This window comes from Eubalaena glacialis, chromosome 13 (assembly GCF_028564815.1).
Source record: "Eubalaena glacialis isolate mEubGla1 chromosome 13, mEubGla1.1.hap2.+ XY, whole genome shotgun sequence".
NCBI classification, from domain to species: Eukaryota; Metazoa; Chordata; class Mammalia; order Artiodactyla; family Balaenidae; genus Eubalaena; species Eubalaena glacialis.
Genome location: NC_083728.1, coordinates 21466540 through 21490273, shown reverse-complemented (window position 1 = coordinate 21490273; position 23734 = coordinate 21466540). Strand labels below are relative to the sequence as shown.

At 49.2% G+C, this 23734-nt stretch overlaps 1 protein-coding gene across 1 annotated transcript in view; it reads left to right on the top strand.

Moving 5' to 3' along the window:
* Window positions 1-22825, top strand: part of PPP1R16B (protein phosphatase 1 regulatory subunit 16B) — a 96799-nt gene extending 73974 nt beyond the window's left edge. Inside the window, exons 3-11 of the mRNA XM_061208950.1 lie at window positions 1102-1172; window positions 5157-5302; window positions 8142-8245; window positions 9945-10069; window positions 14044-14169; window positions 14708-14783; window positions 15456-15585; window positions 15685-15853; window positions 22076-22825. Of these exons, the coding sequence (XP_061064933.1) occupies window positions 1102-1172; window positions 5157-5302; window positions 8142-8245; window positions 9945-10069; window positions 14044-14169; window positions 14708-14783; window positions 15456-15585; window positions 15685-15853; window positions 22076-22585 (1457 nt within the window). The 3' untranslated portion in view covers window positions 22586-22825. The remainder of the gene's footprint in view (window positions 1-1101; window positions 1173-5156; window positions 5303-8141; window positions 8246-9944; window positions 10070-14043; window positions 14170-14707; window positions 14784-15455; window positions 15586-15684; window positions 15854-22075) is intronic.
* Window positions 22826-23734: the final 909 nt, after the last annotated feature.

Sequence of the window (23734 nt, the reverse complement as noted above, 5' to 3'; positions counted from 1 at the left end):
TGCTGGCATACAGTAGGTGCTTAATATGTGTGTACTGACTTAACGAATGAACGCACTGAAGACTCCCTGCGCTCTGGCCCAAGTTTCTGAGTAGGTGGACTTGAATGTATTGATACAATGATGTACTAACTACCAGTATGTGTGTGCTGACCCTCCCTCTTTCCCTTTGCCCTTGGGTCCAGGATGGGAACTAGGGCTTGAATGGGTTGGGGAGGATGGAGAAGGAGGGAGGGTCCCCGTGGAAAAGGGAAGTTGTCCTAAGCAAGAAGGATTGGAGGCTGTGGCTAGAGTTCACTTTGCCCTCCCACACCCCAGCTCCCTCCCCCCTCCCACCATCCCTGAAAACACACACACACACACACACACACACACACACACACACACTAGACAAAGGTCTCAGGATGGAGGGCAGTTAAAGCCTCTGCTTTAAAGCTTCAAGGCTCAGTAGGGCCAAAGAAGGGGCATTTGGCACTTATGGGTGCAGGGACCTGCAGTGTTAATAAAAATAATAACAACCTCCATAACAAGTGCTGACGTTCAAACCATGTGCCAGACACCGTGCTAAGACCCTGCCACAGCTCACCTCAGTTATTCCACATGATGTCCTGGTGAGGTGGGATTAACATCATCCCCATTTTATAGAATAGAAAACTGAGGCACAGAGAGGGAAGTGTCTTGACTGAGGTTGCACAGCCAATAAAAACAGCACTTACATTTGAACCCAAGCCATTGGACACCAGAGTGTATGCTTTCAGTGACTAGAATGTGCTCCCTCTGGACAACAAATGTAAATCGCTTAGCTCTGTGCCTGGTGCACAGGAAGCGCTCAATAACCGTTAGCTCCTGTCATTATTATGCAGAGTAAGACAGGCAGTGCTCTCCACCCCTTGGAAATCCTGGACAAGAGATCTGTGTTCTGTGCCTCAGTTTCCTCATCTGTGAAATGGGGAGGTTTTGACACTTACCTCTCACCCCTGTTGTAAGGAGTAAACAAGACTGTTTGTGTCAGGACCTGGGGGAGAGCGGGTCTTACCTGGGTCCCCCGCATCCCTGCACACCTGAAGTGTGACAGGACAGTCACTCCTGTCCCCTCTGTTGCAGTGCGCTACTTCCTGAAGAATAAGGTCAGCCCTGATTTGTGCAACGAGGATGGACTCACAGCCCTGCACCAGGTAAGGACCCGCTGGGGCCCCTGCTTCCCTGCTCTCCACCTGGACAGGTGCCCCATCTCCCTGCTTTTTTCTGCCCAGAGCCCTCAGGGAGGAGGGGGAGGGGAGCCGCAGCTGCCACATCTGAAAGGCTCTTGTCTGCTTTGGAGACGAGTGTGTCTGTTACAGACACGCCCACAGAGCCCCGTGCCCACATGCGCGGCACACACACAGCCTCCGCGGACAGGGAGCCTTTGTACACTGCATCCTCACTGCCTGGCAAAGGGTTTGACAAACAAAGCAAGTTTGTCTGGAGCTTGACAGTTTACGAAGCACATTTATTCACACCCACCAAGGCATCCATCCACCCCCGTGACAAAAGTGATTGACAGGGGGCTTATGTGACCTTCCTAAGGTCACACAGCCATGAACTCTGGCCAGGAATCATGTGCTATCAAAACACACATCCTTTTTAGGGCAGCGAGATGGGCCCAGGCCCCTTTGGCTGGGGAGGGGCTGCTCTGGCTGTCATTTGTCACCTGGATGCTGCAACAGCCCCCTAACTAGTCCCCAGCATTCAGGCAGCCCTGCCCCTGATTCATCCTCCGAACAGTGGCTGCAGGGATGCTCAGACCCAACATCTGCTGATGCTACTCAAAGTGCTCTGGTGTCTGTCCATAACGCTGGGGGTAAGGAACTCCCCTGTGCCCCTGCTGAGCCCACCATGTTTTCTGGCTGCCTGGCCTCCAGCCACTTGACTTTTCGGTCCCTTGCACACACAAGGTACTGCTCCCCGTCGCACTTCACCCAGCGCTCGGGTGCGTGCACAGCAAGAGCCTGAGAGCTCTGCTGTTATATCCATATCCTTTCTTCTGAGCATCCCTTTGTCATTTCATCCATTAGTGTGACTATTTAATGCTGGTCTCCCGTTACCCAGACTCTGTGCTGCACAAGAGCAGAGCCCATGTCTCTTTCTCATCGGTGTATCCCAGTCTTGCGCCCCATGCTGGCATACAGTAGGTGCTTAATATGTGTGTCTGAGTTAAGGAGTGAACACACTGAACCTCCCTGTGCTCTGGATCCAGTTTTTGATCAGGTGGACTTGAATGCAGCCTGGCGGGTGGGAGGCCAGGCTACTGGAACCCTGGGCTGGGGAGAGCCTCTCCATCTCCCTCTGAGGGCAGGAGAGACTGGCCACCCTCCTACCCACAAGCCCTGGGGACAAGTCTCCACCCTCAGCCATCAGCCCAGGGGGTCCCCATGTGTCCTCTTGGCTTCTCTTCCTGTCCCGCAGGGCTTCATGCATCCACAAATTCTAGCTGTGTGACCTTGGGCAAGTTACTTAAGCTCTCTGTGCCTCACTTTCCTCATCTGTAGAAGAGGAACAACAAGTATCCATCTCATTGGGTTGTTGTGAGGATTAAATAAATACACATAAAACCCTATAAGCATCACTTGACACTGGGTAAATATTAGTTATTATTATTATTAGAATTTGTCACATGTTCACTTCTCGGCAAAGCCACTTCACTTACGTGAAGTGTGGTTTGATCATCACAGCAACTCTTTGAAATATTATTATCCCCATTTTACAGCTCAGGAAACTGAGTTCAGGGCAGCACTGTCCAATAGAACCTTTATGGTGATGGAATGTTCTGTGTATCGACACTGCCCGGTACGGTAGCCTCTAGCCCCACATGGCTATGGAGCCCTGGAAGTGTTGTTCTGAGGATCAAATGAGGCAATGCATGGCTAGCAAGATGCGTGGCCCTAGTAACTCCTCAAAAAGCATTAGCTCTTATTATTGACAATGTGACATATTATTACTGCTCTTGCTGGGGCTGTTGTTATTGGTGTCATCATTATTGTCACTACTGCTCCAATACAACGAAGGAGCACAGTAAGAAGAGCTTTCTGTGGATTTTCTGCTCTTGGCAACAGGGAGCCTTTCAGAGGTTTGTAAACTGAGAGCAACGTGGCTGGATTAACAAAGAAGCTCTCTCTGGCTGAGGTGTGTGGAAGGAGAGTGACAGGGAGGCAGAGAGAGGTGATGAAGCCTCAGCCAAGGCAGTGGGGATGGGGACAGCGATGCAGGAGATGGAATCCACACCTGGTGATAGATTGGACGTGGGAAGTGACGGGGTGGGAGGAGTCATCCAATGTCAGGTGTCATTGCCCACCTTGGGGAATGCAGGAGAGGACGCCGGCCCACTCCATCACGTACCAGCCCCCATTGCACTCCTGCATCCAGGTCCCAACCCAGCCCTTGCTCAGGTACAGACTGACCCAGCCCATGGGCATCCTTCTCACATGACTACAATTCTGGGTGCATAATCCCCCCGCCCGCCCACCGTCCCGCCCATCCTCATGTTTTCTGCAGCCCTCAGGGTGGGATCTCTGGCCCTCCTGTCCCCCAATCCCAGGGGCTGGGCTGCTTCTCCTCCTATGGACCGGGCCATCCCGAACCCATCTCCCGGTGACAGCCTGGGGACCCTCGCCTTTCCCCGCTGCCTCACTCTGGTGCGTTTGGTGCCCTCTGCCGGCGTTGCTGTGTCACTGCATGGTTCTCCCGACTACCTGAGGCAGCACCCAGCTCCACTGGGTCACACATGCCCCTGCTGTCCGGAGAGGTGCCCCCAGAGCCAGCCAACCCCAGATCGGCTGGTGCAGAAAGAGAACCTGGGTCCCTGGCACCATCCGTGCAAATGGCTGCTTCTTTCCCATCTGTCCCTCTGGCACTGACCCCTGGTTCTGCTGAGAATGGGGGTGGAGGCCATGGTGCCACCCCATCCCCATCCCCATCCCCACACCCACCTGGGGCTGTGGGCTCCCACAAGTGCCCCCGCTCCGTCTGTTGGCATCCAGTCACCTCTCCACAGGCCTACGGTCACTTCTCTAGGTTGGACCACCATCATCTCTTAAATGGGTGATTTCAGCATAGTTCCTCACCATGCCTCTTCTCCCCTGCAAAGCTTGTGATCGCAATCTCTTCTCCACATGCAGCCAGAGGAGGGATTTTTTTAAAAAGCGAACGTGACTGTTCTGCTCCTCTGAGTATAACTCTGCAACATCTCCCATTGTACCGAGGGGTAAGCGCTTCCCTGGATGGGCAGTGCTGAACACTTTGTCCCCTGCTGGCTTCTCCAGAGGTCACCTGGGATGCATCCTGTAGTCTGTAAAGTGGTTTCCTGTCTTCTACTTCCTCTGTCCTCACTTTTCGCTGCTCATGGCCCTGGCTTGAGGCCCCTCTGTCCCCTTGGAATCTTTCACCCTCCGTCCCTGGAGTTTGGGAGCTCCAATGGCTATTGGAGCCCTGCATCTCTCTGGGGGCTGCCTTCTCCCTGGGGCTGCCCCACGTGTGGACACGCAGGAGCACAGACACGGCTGTCTCCTCGCAGGGACTGTATTAGGGCCCCTTAGAGCCTCACACAGCGCTTGGTTTTGGGGGGCGAGGCTTGGTCACTTGGGACTTCCCCAAGAACTAGCTTCTGGGTCAGAAATTCCTAAGTCAGAGATTCCAAACTGTGATCTAGGAAGTCACTGCTGTCAAGGGGGATCTCCCCCATCACTCCCATCCCCACCCAACCAGCACATGCCCCTGCTTCAGCCCGAGCAGCCCTGCTTGAATTGATTGGTTATCTAAGAGTTCTCCATACAGTTTTGTTGGAAGGAAGCCTTCTGAAATTAAAAAGAAAAGGTTTTAAAGCCTCATTCCAAATTTCATCCCATTCCACCAACATTTGCAAAACATCTTATAGCCGACTTTATTTTTAGATTGTCTTTATATTTTTATCTTGTATATTATTAACTTACTCACAAGGAAACAGACTCAGAAAGGTTAAGTGGCTTGCCCAAGATCACACAGCATGTACGTAATGGAGCTGGATTCAAACTCAGGCAGCTTGGCTCTGCTGTCCTTCTTGCGGCCTCTCGGGGGGGAACTTGGTGTGCCCTCGTCACGAGCCAGGGCCCTGCCGGGAGCTGACCCTGCCTGTGTCCACCTTGCAGTGCTGCATTGACAACTTTGAGGAAATTGTCAAGTTGCTCCTTTCCCACGGTGCCAATGTGAACGCCAAGGACAACGAGCTGTGGACGCCCCTGCATGCCGCGGCCACCTGTGGCCACATCAACCTGGTGAAAATCCTCGTTCAGTAGTACGTGCCCCTCTCTCCCCCAAGAACAGCCTTCCCTCTGCCTTTGGTTTTTTCCAAGTTCTTTTTTTTTTACTTTCATCTCCTCTCTCTCTCTTTTTTTTTCTGTCTCGTTTGGTGCCTGCCACTCTTTCTCTTTCTCACCACATTCCCTTTCCATCCCTGTGTCTTTCTCTCTCGTTTTCTCTCCATCTCTGTCTCTTTCCTCCTTGGTCTCACTCTGTCTTTTCCACTGTGTCTCTCTTAATTCTCTCTCTCTCTCCTTTCATTCTCTTTCTTTCTCCCAATATTATTGGGTAAAATACACCTAACATAAAATTTACCATCCTTGGGACTTCCCTGGTGGTGCGGTGGTTAAGAATCCTCCTGCCAATTCAGGGGACACGGGTTCGAGCCCTGGTCTGGGAAGATCCCACATGCCACGGAGCAACTAAGCCCCTGGGCCACAACTACTGAGCCTGCACGCCTAGAGCCTGTGCTCCTCAACAAGAGAAGCCACCGCAGTGAGAAGCCCGCGCACCACAATGAAGAATAGCCCCTGCTTGCTGCAACTAGAGAAAGCCTGCGTGCAGCAACGAAGACCCAATGCAGCCAAAAATAAATAAATAAATTTATTTTTAAAAAAATTTTACCATCCTTGTGTTACAGGCATACATCCCATTTGGTCACAGTGTATAATCCTTCCAATAGGCTGCTGAATTTGGTTTGCTGGTTTTTTGTTTTTTTGGTTTTTTTGGGCTGTGTTGGGTCTTCATTGCTGCGCGCAGGCTTTCTCTAGTTGCGGCGAGCGGGGGCTACTCTTCGTTGCAGTGCACGGGCTTCTCATTGCAGTGGCTTCTCTTGTTGAGGAGCATGGGCTCTAGGCGCGCGGGCTTCAGTAATTGCAGGATACGGGCTCAGTAGTTGTGGCACGCGGGCTCAGTAGTTGTGGCTAGCAGGCTTAGTTGCTCCAAGGCATGTAGGATCTTCCTGGACCAGGGAACGAACCTGCGTCCCCTACATTGGCAGGCAGATTCTTAACCACTGCACCACCTGGGAAGTCCCTGCTAGTATTTTCTTGAGGACTTTTGCATCAGTGTTCATAAGGGATATCAGTCTGTAGTTTTCTTATAGTGTCTTCGTCTCTCTTTGTATCAGGGTATCATTTTCTTTTTTCAATCTCTTTTTCTCTGTCTGTCCCCATGAGTCTGAATTCATCTCCTCCATGCTTATGTGTTGTTGCCATTTTTGTTTCTCTTGCTATAAAAAAAAAAGCAAGCATACTTCCTTGGCTCTGCCCCCGCCCCCCCAAATCATGTCCACCTGCATTTCTTTGGGGCAGAACGTGCTTTGGGGGACACCACGTAACAATGCCTTTCCCAGGAATAAGGCCATTTCCCTCTATAGAGCTCTGACAGTCTTCTCCCATGCTGAAATTCCTTCTAGTCTGCTTAGTTTCTATAAACACACAGAAAAGGCACCATTCAATTTCAAGCGTATTTAATTGAATTCATCTAATGATTGGAGGGCACTCAAGCTGGGCCAAGCCCTGTGCTGGGCACTGAGCACTCAGGGATGCTAAAGTCCTGAGGAACCACACAGGAAATCAGGTGATTTCAGTACCAGAGCCAAGACGGAAAGAGACCCATGGGTTGGGGTCCCAGGAGAGCATCTGAGTGCAGGGATTCAGGAATAGTGGCCGAGGGCAGGTGACCTTTGGCAGAGGTCTCAGCAGAGCAGCCAGGGCCCATCAGATGGCTACTGGGGGGATAGAGATGCTGCCCTGGCTCAGAGAGGTGGATTAGCTTACCCAAGGGTGCACAGGAGCTCAGAGAGGTCACAGTGGAGGGCTGTTAGGCCAAAGGACTGGCAGGTGGCCCATGCCCACACCTCCGATGAGAGCCTGGGTGTGGTTAAGTCTGCAGGAGCATCAGGTGGCCACAGTCCAATCTGGGATGGTGCGAGAGGAGAATGGGGTGGTGCCAGCCTGGCACAGTGGGTCCCCAGCACCGATGTGTACCAGAATCATGGGTTTAAATTACGTAATCCTCAACCCCACCCACCCCACCCCCGAGAGACTGTTTCAGGAGGTCCAGAGTGGAGACCAGGAAGCTGCATTTTATTTCAGTGGTGCCCGGGTGATGCTGCCGCAGGGCATCCCAGAACCATGCACGTAGCAACCAGTGGCCCAAAAGGCAGATTCTGCCATGGAGCCCCAAGGCTCTGCCCTGTCCCTATCCTGGTCAGCCTTTTGGGCAGGGACTTACTTAGAGGAGGAGGTAGGGGATAGCTGAGGGTACTTCTGCACTTGGTCCAAGACTGAAATAGGACAAGGAGAAGTGAAAAGAGCTGGCCCATGAAAGGGCCAGGTTTGAGTCTTTACCCTCCCACGTCCTGGCTGTGTGACTTCAGACAAGTGACTGAACCTGTCTGAGTCTTTGTTTCCCTTGCGTGAGATGGGGCCAATAATACTGAACCAAGAAGACTATTACGAGGATTATATCAAATGATGAGTGTAAAGGGCTTAGATCAAGCCTGGCTCTAAGCAGATGCCTGGGAAGCAGTGCTGCTGCCATTAATGTTGCATTTTCTTATTTGACATCTGTGCCCAAGTGCCTGCCTGCTGGTTCAACAGAGTGGGAAGCTGGGGGAAGTCTGCTGGCACAGCTCTCCTGGGATTTTGGCCCCTTCCCACCTGGGGCCCCTGAGATCCTGGAGATGCTATCCTTGCTGGGCTGCACCGTGGTCGGGCTGTGGATGTTGGGGTGCATAGTAGGGTGGGAGTGAGAGGCTGGATGGTAGAGGCAGCCAGACCAACCCTCTGCGCACATACCTGGCCCTCACCCTGGCCCTCTCTCTGCAGTGGGGCCGACTTGCTTGCCGTCAACTCCGATGGGAACATGCCCTATGACCTCTGCGAGGATGAGCCCACCCTGGATGTCATCGAGACGTGCATGGCGTACCAGGGTAAGGGCGGGGCCGCCTGCCGTGAAGTGGGCTTAGTGCGGGGCTGCGGCTCTCTCACATCAGTGCAGGTGAACGAGTTACCTAGCAATGTGCCCACCGCCTGCTCAGTGCTCAGGAACTGGGATGGGGTCCCACGATGGTTGTTACCCATGTGATGGGCAAGATGCGGACACAGAACAACCCTGGAAAACGTGCTGTGCACAAGGGGGGGGTGTTGCTCTCATCTGTGTCAACCACACACACGGGTGGCCTCAGCTGGCCTGGTCTCTTCTTCGCTGTGACAATTTCAATTCAAGAAACATTCACAATAAAGATATATTCCCATTTGGGAAAAATAATACAAAGTCAAGAACATTCGCGGCTGCCTGCTCTGTGCCAGGCACCACGCGGGCTGCCAGGGACCCTGGATAAACAAGATGTGGGCTGTTCTCAGCTTACAAGTGAGCTTCAGAGAGGAAATGAATGCAGCAATCAGAGAGATCTGCCCACACCCGCCACCCCAGTGCATACCCCTGAAGGACCTCCTCTTTACAAATAAATCTCAAATCCAGACCCTGGACTGCAGTCCAAGGTCCTGCCCGGGCTCTGCGCTTGTGTTTCTTCCCAGATGGCTGCGGGAACTGCCCTTTTGGTCTGCCCATTCCCTGGCCCTGACACTTTCCTTGTTCACCTGCAGAACTTCCTAACAATTTTTGTGCCAATCTGGTGAATCTATGGACCCTTCTCAGAATAATATTTTTAAATGCAGTTATCAAAGCCATAGGATTATAAAGGAAACCACTTCTATTAAAGTAGAGCTTCCGAAATATTTTTAAATGTGTGAAATAGAAACGTTATTGATTCATGAAATAATAAGATAACATGATATGAAAATACCTACAGTTTCTGTTGGTGACAAAGTCACAGGCACTGCCAATTCTACTGTGAATTTGGCGTACGTTCTAATGGAAGGAAATGCTACATTTCATTTAAACGTTAATGAAAATAAACAGGTCATTCTTTTTCTCCTTTCAAGTTTATAGACCTCCCCTGAATTCTATCCAAGAATGCTTGATCTCATGGACCTTTTTTTCAGAGCAGATCACTCTCTCCTTAAATACCATTAGCAGCTGCTAGTAACACTTAAATTTTTAGCCAGAGATTCAGGCTTGAAAATGTGTTTCTGTGTCCCTCAATCTCGAGGGACACATTTATTCAGCTCTCCATTCAAAAGTTATATGTTCAGTAATTCAGTCATTGCCGTAATAAAGATTCATTGAGCATCGTGCCTGGTGCTGCAAACACAGCTGTAGACAAAATAGAAGAAATTAACAGAGACCTGGTCAAATAGAGTGGTCAGGGGAGGCCAGCTGAGGAGGTGGTCCAGGCTGGACCTAAAGGATGAGATGGAGCTGGGTATTTGAGCAATTGGAGGCAGGTAGGTGGATGGTAGGGGTAGAAGAACTGTGTGTGTAACAGTAATCAATATGACTACAATGCCGACTGGGTACCAGGCAGGAATGGACCTTGTTTGTGGCCCAACACGTGGTGTTTGCATTCACTGGGCCTGGGAGAAATGATCTCTGAGCATATCTATCTACCCCCTTGACTGGCAGACCCTGGGGGACAGGAGCCATGCCTCCCCAATCTGCCCCCCCTCCCCTCCCCCTTGGGTTCTCTGCCTGGGAATGCTGACTCAATCCCCCCTTCCCCACTGCAGGCATCACCCAAGAGAAAATCAATGAGAAGCGGGCAGCTCCTGAGCAGCAGATGATGTCGGACATTCACTGTATGATAGCAGCCGGCCAGGACCTTGACTGGATAGATGCCCAGGGTGCCACACTGGTGAGGAGAGGGGCCAGGCTGGATTGGGCTGGGGGGTCAGGACCAGAACCCAGACCAGCTAGAACTGAACTGGGCCAGTGCCGGTGGAGGCCAAGCCTATACAGTTGGGGCCTCTCCATGGCTTTGGACCTCCCCCACCTCTTAGGGCCAGGGGTGCCCCTGGAATGTGGGAAGTTAGTAGAGCGGGGCTCAGCCGCTTTGAGAAGCTGGGGCTGGGAGTCGGGAGCCCTGGGTGGGAGGCTTGGCTCTGCCATTCGCCTCTTCTGTCTCTAAGTTTCTCCTTTACCTCAAGCTCCAGGTGTCCATCCTGAGTTCATTATTTCCGCCTCCTCCTGTGATGTCTCCTGCTTAAGGACTGGTGCCATGTTCATCTGTTCACCCAGGTCATCTTGCTTTGCACTGTTCATTCCCTTGCCTTAGTGTCCCCTCTCCCACCCCAGTGCTTTGCCTCGTTGGCTGTCCCTGATGTTGCTGCAACAGACTCTCCTCTGGGTTCCCTGACTTCAGAGCCCAGACACCCCCAGGCACCCATTCATCACTGGTTCACCCATCCATCCATCGGTTCGCCAACCCATCCACGTCCTCTATGCCGCATGCAGTACTAGACCCTGGAGATGGAGAACAATGGAACCTTCTCTCTCTCTAATCTGCCTTGTTAGCTCCACTCACCCTTTCAGCTCAAGTGTCAGTGACTTGGGAAACCTTCTTGATCTTTCTTCATAGGCTTTCATAGCATGATACAGCTTCGTATTGCGGAAGGGCTGCTTCTGCAGCCTCTAAACTGAAAATTGGAGCGTGGCCTTGGAAGCCCACCCCACCATCCCCAACCGTGCCCATGGCTGGGCCCTGCCCTAGGCTTGTGATCTGTGTGATCGTGAGCACTCGGGGCTTCCAGAGTCTTCAGCTCACCAGGTAGAGCTCAGCAGTACCAAGTTCCCTCACCGTCCCTCAGGCCTGACCTGGTGGCCCAGGTGTGACAACTGGCCTTCTCCTACCTGTTCCTGAGCCCTACCCTCTGCCTCATGCCCTTTTCTTTTTTTTTTTTAATTTAAAAATTAATTAATTATTTATTTATTTCATAGTTGATTTACAATATTATATTAGTTTTGGGCATGTAACATAGTGATTCAATATTTTTATAGATTATACTCCATTTAAAGTTCCGAGAAAACAATAGCCAATATTCCCTGTATTGTACAATATATCTTTGTTGCTTATTTATTTTATACATAATAGTTTGTATCTCTCAATCCTCTACCCCATCTTGCCCCTCCCCCATCCCTCTCTATATCTGTGAGTCTGTTTCTGTTTTGTTATATACGTGCATTTGTTTTAGTTTTTAGATTCCACATATAAGTGATAACATATTTGTCTTTCTCTGTCTGACTTATGTCACTTAAGCATAATACCGTCTAGGTCCATCCACGTTGCTGCAAATGGCAGAATTTCATTCTTTTTTTATGGCTGAGTAATATTCCATTGTCTCTATATACCACACCTTCTTTATTCATTCATCTTTGCTGGACACTTAGGTTGCTTCCATATCTTGGCAATTGTAAATAATGCTGCTTTGAACACTGGGGTGCATGGATCTTTTCCAATTAGTGTTTTCATTTTCTTTAGATATATACCCAGCAGTGGAATTGCTGTATCATATGGTAGTTCTATTTTTAGGTTTATGTACCTCATGCCCTTTTCTATGAACAAGGTCCCTGCTCAGATCACCTGCTCAGCCCAGAACTCAAGGATAGAGTCAGGTAGTTGGATTGAACACTGCATGAACGCTGTATGAAGTCATGGCCAGTCTGTATCAGGGAGTTGCCCACCGTAGCTGGAGCTCCTCTGGGTCTGTGGCTCAGCCCTCTAGACACAGGGGTCTGCTCCGCTTGGCCTAGCCTCATAGTGGCTCACCCACATGGGCCGGGCACATACTAGGTCTCAGGTCTTCCCAGTAAAGTGGGGAGATGAATAGTACCTTCCTTAAGCATTGTTGGGAGGACTAAATGAGATTCTGCATGTAGGCGCTCAGCACAGAGTCTGTAAACTCTCAATAGATGCTAATGATTAACACATTATTATTATTAACATTATCATCACTCTACTGTATATAAAATAGATAAACAACAAGGATCTACTGTATAGCACAGGGAACTATATTCAATATCTTGTAATAACCTATAATGGAGAAGAATCTGAAAAAGAATATATATATATATGTATGTATGTATAATTGAATGACTTTGCTGTACACCTGAAACATTGTAAATCAACTGTACTTTAATAAAACAAAAAACCACCAATATTTCTCTCCCAGTCATACCTTTTTATTCCCAGCCATGTATGTGACCCCACAGCTTGTAATGTCTGGCTGGCCAGCTGTGTGTCATTCTCAACCACTGGCAAGCAGCAGATATTTATAAATCAGATAATGATACCAACTTTCACGTGTGCCTGTACCAGATCACACCCTGAGTTTTTTCTACAAATTAAAAAATAAAGGAAAACCTCCATTTGCCAGAACCTTACAGCACCCTGACCCCAGGATGATGCAGCATCTGGCCATCAGGGCTCTGTTCTGAAGGCCATGCTTTCCCCATCCCACTGGCTGGGGCTCTGTTGCCCCAGACCTTGGCACCCCCGGAGAGCACTCTGATTTCCTCCCAGCCTGGCTTCTGCTGGCCTCCTTGGGCTCTCACCTGTCTCCCACCTTGGCTGGGCATTTGGTTTCTCTTTGCCTCGTCTCCTTCTCGCTCCTCCATCCATTCCCACAGTGCATCTTGTCATCACTTATGGCTCTCTAAGGATGTTCATCACTTACTGAGGGTTCGTTACATGCTAAGTACTTTATGTGTTTTCTGGGAGATTGGGCAAGTGGACAACTGAGGTCTGCAAGGTGGTATCCATCACCAGAGACCTTAAATGGTGCCAGGTAGGAGAGATGGGGCCTCAACATGAGCTTTCCCTTATTGGATGTATTGGGTATCTATTGCTGTATAACATACTAACACAACATGTAGCATCTCAAAACAACAATAAATATTTATTATCTCACATCGTTTCTGTAGGTCAGGGAACTGGGAGCAGCTTAGCTGGGTGGCCCTGGCATGGAGTCTCTCATGAGGTTACAGTCAAGATGTCAACCAGGGCTGCAGCCATCTGAAGGCTTGACCGGGGCTGGAGGACTCACTTCCAAAATGGTGCACTCACATGGCTGCAAGTTAGCACTGGCTGTCGGCAGGAGGCCTCAGTTTCTCATCTCTTAGGCTCTCTCCTTAGGGCTGCTTAAGGGTCCTCACAACATGATGGCTGCCTCCCTCTAGAGTGACTGATGCAAGAGAGCCTAAGGTGGAAGCAGCAATGACTTTTATAACCTCAGAAATCACACACCACCACTTCACCACATCCTATTTGTTAGAAGTGAGTCACTTGTTCTGGCCCACATTCAAGGAGCGAGGCATTAAGCTTCACCTTTTTTTTTTTTTTTAATTTTTAAAATTTTATTTTTGGCTGCACTGCATGGCTTGCGGGATCTTAGTTCCCCGACCAGGGATTGAACCCAGGCCCTTGGCAATGAAAGCGTGGAGTCCTAACCACTGGACCACAGGGAATTCCCTAAGCTTCATCTTTTAAAGAGAGATGTGTCAAAGAATTTGTAGACATACTTTAAAACCACCCTATTGGACCTCTGAGACCCCTTCTACAGGGCTCAATGCAGAGTAGGGACTCAGTAAATTCTGTTGCCTTAACTATAGGGCTTGAAGACAGGGGAGAAAGGCTTGCCTGTCTGCCTTACCTTCTAGTTCCATGTTGCAGACTTACTAATGCTCTGTAATGTGGCTGGTATTTCCACCTCATTCTATTCCATTCTGCTGGCCCCAAGTATGATCTGGGACTTGGGTCAGGGAACGGGCTCTCCTGCCTCCAAATGAGGGACCAGCCCCATGGGGAATGCTCACGTCTTTCCTCTCCTTCAGCTGCACATAGCTGGAGCCAATGGATACCTGCGGGCAGCCGAGCTCCTCCTGGACCACGGGGTGCGCGTGGATGTGAAGGACTGGGATGGCTGGGAACCCCTGCACGCGGCTGCCTTCTGGGGACAGGTAGTTGTCACCCACAGGGCTGTGAAGGAGGCCAGCACAGGGTCAACCTGCTGTCCTTTGGGCTGGAAGTTGGTTCAAAAGAACACAAGACCCACTTAGGGTGTTGGCTACGGCTAGTATGTGGGATATGAAATGACCTAGGGAGTTTGCAAAAATGATTGACGAGTTGTGTCCTAACAAGACGACAATCCAATTTGCTGGAAAATTCCCCACATTTCTGCCTTGAATAGTTTCTCCATTTGTTTCCCAGATAGAAATCTCTGTGACTTTCACCATTCCTCTTTAAACACCTGACAGCTCTGGAGTTATAGCTGACTCCTTCTTCTGTCCCTTGGTATGGCCCAGACATGCTGGAGGAGGTGTCAAGCCATTGCATTTGCTGGGATTCCTGGCTTTAGGGGGCAGAGCCTTCCCTGGGAGTCAACTTTGCCCCACCATTCTTTGGATCACATCCTAAGAAGCTTTGAACACTCTTTCCACCTCCTAGGCTTTCTGAGCCCTGGGCAGGGGGGAACCTGGGCTTCTTCCTGTGTTTCAGATGCAGATGGCAGAGTTATTGGTGTCCCATGGGGCCAGTCTCAGTGCTAGGACGTCCATGGATGAGATGCCAATAGGTAAGTTCAGGACAACACTTGGTGCATACATAAGCATTCATCGATTTTTTGATGAATAGAGGATAAATGGTTAAATATATGGTTGGATAGATGGTGAGTTGGTGTGTGGATGGATAGTTGGATGAATGAATAAATTAATGGGTGGTAGATTGATGGATAGATGGATGGATGGATAAGTGGATGAATGTATGTATGAATGAATAAGAGGGTGGGTGCGTAGAGGATGAGTCTATGGATGGATGACTGCTTCAGCAAATAGGTAGACGGCTGAATTAAAGGATGAAGTGGATTGAGTGGGTAGGGATGTATGATTTCAGCATCTTTTCATAAGTTCTTGCTTGGGCTACATGGGGTACCTGCTTGTTTCTCTTGATACTTTTTGTGGAGAATTAATGACTCCTCTTGGAAGCTATCAAAGGTGTCTGAATCCTTCAGTCATAACTGGGAATTGGGACTGTACATGGGACGTGGGTTTCCTCTTCTTACACTCCTCTAAGGATTGAGTCGTAGCCCAGGAAATAAGGCTGGCACTGTTTTCTCCCCTCCTCCCATGTCCCAAAAGATGCTGGGAGTTTTCAGTGGGTTAGCGTGGTAGCTCCTCTGGTCTGGAGGGCCCTCAGGGGCCACAGCCCCCTGCACTATCCCCCACCATGGGCTCCTTTGCCCCTTCAGACCTGTGTGAAGAGGAAGAGTTCAAGGTACTGCTGTTGGAGCTGAAACACAAGCACGACGTGATCATGAAGTCGCAGTTAAGGCACAAGTCATCCTTGAGCAGGAGGACGTCCAGTGCGGGCAGCCGCGGGTGAGTCAGGGGCAGGGCAGCCGGGGCACCCGAGGATGCTCCCACCCATGGTGCCTGGATGCAACCTCTCAGCATCCCCCCCCCGCCAACTCCCCTTAGGAAGGTGGTGCGTCGAGCCAGCCTGTCGGACAGAACCAACCTGTACAGGAAGGAGTATGAGGGAGAGGCCATACTATGGCAGCAGAGGAGCGCAGCCGAGGATCAGCGGACCTCCACCTACAATGGGGACATCAGGGAGACCAGGACAGACCAAGAGAATAAGGACCCGGTGAGTGCCTGCCTCCTGCCCGGCCCCCGTCTTGGTCACTGCCATGGGAGGGGGACAGGGCCCCAGCCTGGTGTTGCTTCTTCATCTCAGAGCCTTCAGAGGGAGGTCAGCTGGCCAGTGCCCTTAAACCAGCTGGATCCTGTCTGATGTGGGCAGCTACCATGGTTAATGGGGCAAGCGTAGGGTGTGTTCGTGTCGGAGCTGGGAGACTTGCACACAGTAGGGACTCATAATTGCCAGGGAGTGAGTGATCACCATGTGCCTGCTTGGGCTCCAGCAGAAGAGAGATTTAGTTCTGGGCTTCCCAGAAGAGAGATTTAGTAGGGCAGCCACCCTGGGAGAGAGGGCACTACAACTTCTTCGGGGGAAATATAACAAGATGTTGAGAATTGTGTTGAGACATCAGGTTGGAAGAAAATTTTTGAAAAATAGTAAGGAGCTGGCAGGACGTCTAGGAAGCCGGCTCCAGGAGGAGCCAATGGTCTGGGCATTAAACCACTTTCCTAAGAGGATGCTGTATTAGTTTCTGAGAACTGCTGTAACGAACTACTGCAAACTTGGTGGCTTGAAGCAACAGAAATGTATTCTCTCCCAGTTCTGGAGGCCAGAAGTCTAAAAATAAAGGTGTCAACAGGGTTGGCTCCTTCTGGGGTCTCGGAAGGGAAATCTGTTCCATGCCTCTCTCCTAGCTTTTGACGGCTCAGGCATTCCTTGGCTTTTTGCTAGCAGGCCTCCAGTCACTGTCTTCACATGCCCTTCCTTGTATATGTGTGTGTATCTCTGTTTTCTCTTAGAAAGATACCAGTCATTGGATTAGGGCCCACCCTCATCCAGTATGACCTCATCTTTTTATTTTTTTTCCTAACATCTTGATTGGAGTATAATTGCTTTACAATGTTGTGTTAGTTTCTGCTGTATAACAAAGTGAATCAGCTATACATATACATATATCCCCATATCTCCTCCCTCTTGCGTCTCCCTCCCACCTTCCCTATCCCACCCCTCTAGGTCTCATCCAATGTGACCGCATCTTAATTTAACTGATTACACCTGCAAAGACCCTACTTCCAAATAAGGTTACACTCAGAGATGTGGGGTGGGTATGAGTTTTGGGGGGACACTATTCGACTCAGTACCGATACACTCAGGTCCACGCATGGCTGCAGCCTTGCTGAGAGGAGTGAGCAGGTTTGGGACCAGAGCAGAATTGCTGGGGACAAGAAGGAAGAGGCTGACCGTACCAGTAGGGGTCTGCCTTTGTGGTTCTTCCATTACACGATGAGTGGCTGAAAACATTTCTAGCAAGTGTTGCTTTGGAGGGATGCAAAATGTCTCAGTGGGACCCTGCTTCCCTGCGTGAACAGGGAGGTCACATGAGGGCTTGTCTTGCCAGCTGGAGAGAAGGCACCTACTCAAGAGAATCCCCATCAAAGCACTGGCTGGGATGGAGCCGGCACACGTGAAGCTTTTGTCTTCCCTCTTCCCTAAGCTTGGGGGTTGGGAGAGAAAAGAGTTGTAGATCAAAATCGAATCACATTTCAAATGCCTCCCAGCTATGCTTTAATTATTTTTTCTTTGTGATTGATGTGTAACTTGTGTAAATTACACAAATCTTAAATGCATTTTTCAATAAACTTACAAACGCATACCTTCCGATGAAAGTATAGAGCATTTTTGTCACCCCAGAAGGCTCCCATGTTCCCTTTTCCAAGGACTTCTCCCACCCCAAAGGTAGCCACTATTTAACTTGGAGCACTAAAGATTAGTTTTGCACCTGCATCTGCATACGAATGGACCCAGGCAGTCTATGGTCCTTTGTGTTTGGTTTCTTTGTGTCTCCGAGATTCCTCCACGTGGTGGCATTCAGCAGCAGTTCATTCTTTTTCATTGCTCCGTAAATTCTGTTATTTACATATTCTACAATTTATGTGTCCATTCGTCCGTTGGTGGACATTTGGGTTGTTTCCAGCTTGGGCTATTTTGAATAAAGCTGCTCCAAACATCCTTGTATGTGTCTTTTGGTGGACACAAGCACTGTTTTCTGTAGGGTATTTACCCAGGAATGCGGTATGAGTCACGGGGTAGGCGATATGTACCTTTCATAGATCCTGCCAAGCAGTTTTCCAAAGCAGTTGTACCTGTCTGCTCTCCCTTCAGCAGTGAGTGCACCTTTTTTTGCCAGCTGTTGGTATAGTTAGTTCTTTTCGTGTGAGCCATCCTGGTGGGGTTGCTGTGTAGCTCAAATTTTTAATTTGTTTTCCCCTGATGGTGGATGATGTTGAACCTTTTCTTGTGCTTATTGGCCAGCTGGTTATCTCTTTGTGCTTCATCTGTTCTTTAGCCCTTTTTTGATGGGTTGTTTATCTTTTCCTTATTGATTCATAGGAGAGACTGAGATTCTTAAAGAAACCCTCAGGGAAGCAACCGCCCCTCCTCCTCCACGCCTGCTCCTTTCCTTGTGTTTATTCAGATCTCACAGGCCCCAGGATTCTCTCAGAAGTGCTCATTGATGTAGAGTTTCATAAACCATTAGCCCTGTAGGGAATAGGGTGGGGGGATATGGATGCTGGAGACCAGCCTGAGTTAGGCCTGAGTTTGTTGTTGTTGTTAATTTCTGGGGATTCCTCATCAAGGCTCCAGTTTGGGGTTGAGTGAAGGCAATCAGATGGGCCACTTGGCCTCAGGGGCTGGGGTTTCAGACCGGGGAGGAGAAGAGAGGGTACAGAGATGGCATAGCCAGAAGCAGGCAGTCCTCTCCCAGGTGCTCAGAAGTCCTGTCCCAGGGAAACTGTCAGGGTCCAGGGTCCCTGTCCCAGCCCCAGAGGGAACAAGGAGATCACAGGATACAGCTACAAAGCTCAAAGCTCCTTCCTTTTTTGTTCCTACTACCTTTCAAGGTCTTAGGTGCTGTCAAGGACGTGATAGTCTATAAGGTAGGGATCCTCAAAGTGTGGTCCCTGGACCAGCAGTGTCAGTGTCACCTGGGAACTTGTTAGAAATGCAGATTCTCAGGCCCCACCCCAGATGTACCAAATCATAATCCCTGGGGCTGGGGCCCAGCACTCTGTGTTTTAACCAGCCCTCCAGAGGATTATGATGCATGCACGAATTTGAGAACCACTGATCTAACGGTGTATTTTCTCAGCCTGACTCCCAAGTCAGGTTTCTGCCAAGGCTCTGTGCTGTTAACCCCCAGGGCTGGCTTGGGTACATAGTTTTGGCAGAGCTGATTCACTGATAGCAGGCACAGCAGTGATAAGACAACCCCGTCTCTTCAACCAGTGGTTCACAATCTTAACTGTACAAGAAAATCACCTTGGGGTGGTGTTTTGTTTTTGTTTTTAAAAAACTTGATGTCCAGGCTGCAGTCCCAACTGATTAAATCAGAATCTCCAGGCTTGGGACTCAGGCATTGTATTAATTAATTAATTAATGTATTTATTTATTTATTTATTTATTTATCTTTGGCTGCATTGGGTCTTCATTGTTGTGCGCAGGCTTTCTCTAGTTGCGGCGAGCGGGGGCTACTCTTGGCTGCAGTGCGCGGGCTTCTCATTGCGGTGGCTTCTCTTGTGGAGCACGGGCGTGCGGGCTTCAGTAGTTGTGGCACGCGGGCTCAGTAGTTGTGCCTCGCGGGCTCTAGAGCGCAGGCTCAGTAGTTGTGGTGCACGGGCTTAGTTGCTCCGCGGCATGTGGGATCTTCCTGGACCAGAGATTGAACGCTTGTCCCCTGCATTGGCAGACGGATTCTTAACCACTGCGCCACCAGGGAAGTCCCTATTTATCTATTTAATGAATAGACTTTATGTATTTATTTATTTTTTGAGTAGTTTTAGGTTTACAGAAAAATAAGTGGGGGGGACTTCCCTGGTGGTCCAATGGTTAAGACTCCACGCTTCCACTGCAGGAGTATGGGTTTGATACCTGGTCGGGTAACTAAGATCCCACACGCTGCGATGTAGCCAAAAAAAAAATAAGAAAAGTAAGTGGGAAGTACAGACAGTTCCAATATACCCTCGTTATCATGCCCCCCTGTTTCCACTATTATTAACCTCTTGCTTTAGTGTAGTATACACGTTATCATTGATGAGCCAGTATTGATACATTATATTAACTAAAGTCCATAGTTTCCATTAGGGTTCACTTTTCTGGTTGTACGTTCTATGGATTTTAACAAATATATAATGTCATGTGTCCATTATTAAAATGTCATACAGAATATTTTCATTGCCCTAAAAATCCCTGATGCTCCCTATTCATCCCTTCCCAACCCCAGGCAATCACTGATCTTTTTACCGTCTCCAAAGTTTTGCCTTTTCCAAAATCATACAGTATGTTGATTGAATCACACAGTATGTTGCTTTTCAGATCGGCATTGTATAAGTGTTTAAAATCTCCCAGATGATTCCAATATGCACTCAAGGCTGAGAACGAGTGTCTTCCATCCCTGCTACTCAAATTATTCGCAGGAACTTGTTAGAAATGCTGAAATTTGGGTCCCAACCCAGACCTAGTGAATCAGAATATACATTTTAACAAAAGCCCCAGGTGACTCATATGCACATGAAAGTATGAGAAGCACTGATTTAGACCATCAAGAATCTGCATCCCCCCATCCCGTATGTCATCAGTTTGCCTGCATAGTTCAGAAGAAGCCACTGAATAAACAGAAGAAACACACACATAAATGGAAACTTTCTATGGGAAGCATCCCTCTCCTTACCATATTTTAATCTAATTATATATTTCTTGGAGATCTTTCCAAGAAATCAGATTCTTGGAATCACAAGTCAGCACATAGAGACTTCCTTCATTTTTTCCTACCAGCTCCAGAACAGTCTAATACAAGTACTTGCCATAATTTCCCACCTGCCTAATGATGGTTTCCATGCTCCCCTGAAGGAATCTATCTGTGAAACAAAGTCCTAGAAATGGGCTTGCTTGTGCAAAGTATATATTTTTCTTAAAAAAAAAAATTTTTTTTTTTTTGGTGGATGGTGTGACAATTGTCCTCCAAAGAAGTTGTGGCAGTTGACACTCCTGTGTACTTCGCACACCCTTGCAAGCACTGAATAATAACAAACTTTAAAAATATTTGTCGGGAATTCTCTGGCAGTCCAGTGGTTAGGACTCTGCGCTTTCACTGCCGAAGGCCCGGGTTTGATCCCTGGTCAGGGAACTGAGATTCCACAAGCCACTCAGTGCACTTCCCCGCCAACCAAAAAAAAAAAAATTTGTTGGGACTTCCATGATGGTCCAATGGTTAAGAATCCACCTTCCAATGCAGGGGACAGAGGTTCGATCCCTGGTCAGGATCCAGGCAACTAAGCCCGCGCGCCACAACTACTGAGCCCGCGTACCGCAACTAAGACCCAACGCAGCCAAAAATAAATAATAAATTAATAAATAAATATTTTTTTAAAATTTGTCAATGTGCTGGGTAAAAATGATATTTTGTTGTTTAAATTTTTATGTCATTAACTATTTGTGAGATTGAATATTTTTCCTATATTTATATGCTATATAGATCTACATTTTGCTGTGATCTGCATATTAATGTCCTTTGCCTGTTTTTTCTGTTGGGTAGTTGGGCTTTTTCAAATGGACTTTTAAGAGCTCTTTATAAATTTGAAATTAGTCCCTTTTCTGTCTTATAGGTTGTAAATATATTTCTAGTTTTTCATGTGTCTTTTGACTTTGTGATTTTTGCTATGCTTTATATTTTTGTCACTGTCAGATGAATCTACCTTTTAGTCATAGTTTCTAGGCTGCAGCTACTTTTAAAGCTCTTATTACCCAGGGATTTCTGGGTATAAAAGATCTCTGGGTAAGAGCCTCTTCCATTTGTAGTGGAGGTATACCAGGGGATAAAAGGAAGGATTACAAGTGACCAAAAACCCAACTAAAATCGACTTACACAAAAAAGAGATGCATTGGCTTATATAACTGGGAACCCACCTCTGAACCAATTCCTGTAGTGAGTTTATTGATTGGCCAGGCCTGGGGTCATGGTCTTTCGCTGGGAGCAAAGATGGGAGTTGGTCAACTCTATCTAAACCCATAGATTGGTGAGTTCCCCAAAGGAAAATAGAGGTCTTATTACCCAGGTAGGGAAAACGGATGAGGACAGGCCCAAACAATCATGCTTTCAGCAGAGGCACAAGTGGGGTATGGGTTCAGATCTTCCAGCCAGCTGGTAACGTTGTCCTTCTCACCCTCAAGAACCCCAGGCTGGAGAAGCCCGTGCTGCTCTCCGAGTTTCCTACCAAGATCCCACGAAGTGAAATGGACGTGCCTGTTGAGAACGGTCTCCGGGCTCCGGTCAGCACCTACCAGTATGCACTGTCCAACGGGGACGTCTGGAAAGTGCATGAGGTGCCGGACTACAACATGGCCTATGGCAACCCTGGCATGGCCGATGCCACCCCGCCCTGGAGTGGCTACAAGGAACAGAGCCCCCAGACGCTTCTGGAGCTGAAGCGGCAGCGGGCTGCAGCCAAGCTGCTCAGCCACCCCTTCCTGAGCACCCATCTGGGTAGCGGCATGGCCAGGACGGGTGAGGGCAGCAGCGAAGGCAAGGCCCCCTTGATCGGAGGCAGAACTTCCCCGTACAGCAGCAATGGGACCTCGGTGTATTACACAGTCACCAGTGGAGACCCCCCACTCTTGAAGTTCAAGGCCCCCATGGAGGAGATGGAGGAGAAGGTCCACGGCTGCTGCCGCATCTCCTAGACCCTGAGGGATGGAGGAGAGGGATGCTTTGGGGAGAGGGTCCCTGGAATCCAGGCCAGCGCAGCAGCCCTGGCTGGGGAGGCTTCAGAGGGCAGCTGGAGGGAGGTGGGCTCTGCTTTCCAGAGGAAGGCTAACCTCACCTCTCAGCCAGCTGCCCATAGCATCACCACTTCCCACCGTTCTGCTTCTTGCCGCATTGTCTGCCATCAAAAACAAGGCCCATAGTGGCTTCCTGACTCATCCTGCTGTCAGATTTCGGGAGGGCGGGCTGGGATTCCAGTTCTGTTGTTTGTAAAGGCTTCTCTGGACCAGTACTCACATGTGACATATCAATACACACACACACGCACACACAATCAACATGTGTAGGGATGACACAGCTGGGCTCATGGGAAGCAGGTGGGACTGAGAATTTGTGGGCTCTTCCCAAGAGGATTGAAGTTAAGACTCAGAGTTTTGTCGCCACTGCCAACATGGCTTTAGCAGGGGAGGAGGCCTGCTAAGCTGATACCTGTCATCCTGCCCAGAGCCCTACCAGGGTTTGGTATCGTCATCCACATCCGGCAGGAGCAGGAGGTCCTCTCTGCGTCCAGAGGGAGCTATGCACCCACATGGCGTGGATGAGATGGGCGTAGGCCTGCTCCCCACAGCCTTGCTTGTGCCAAGTGCCAGCTGTGTGAGTGCCCAGGGGCCGAGATGGAAAACCCGGCTATTCCAATCCTGGAATAATCCAAATCATATTTTGCTCTTGGATGGAAGCATCAAAAAAATGGAGGGGAGAGAGAACAAAGGTAGTGTTTCCAAAAGTGCATTTGATAAAAGAATTCTTTTAGGCTACAAAGCTCCAGGTTGGGAAGGGGGTCCACTGAATTAGCTTTCTTTCCTGAACAGTATCACGATCACTAGGTTTTACTGACTGGTGTTGGACAAATGAAGCTAAGCGAGAAACTTCAGTTGGAAGGGCTTTTCCAGGGAGAGAGGCGAGTTCATGTTGTTAATTTCTGCAGACATCTCTGGTAACCATGACAGAGCCCAGCGCCCTGGCCAACCTTTGTGAATATTCGGCTGATTTCAGTCCAGCCTGTCTCAGCCGGCCCTGCTCAGACTAAGCCATCAGATTGAGCAGTGGGGGGCTGCTGGGGCCCCTGC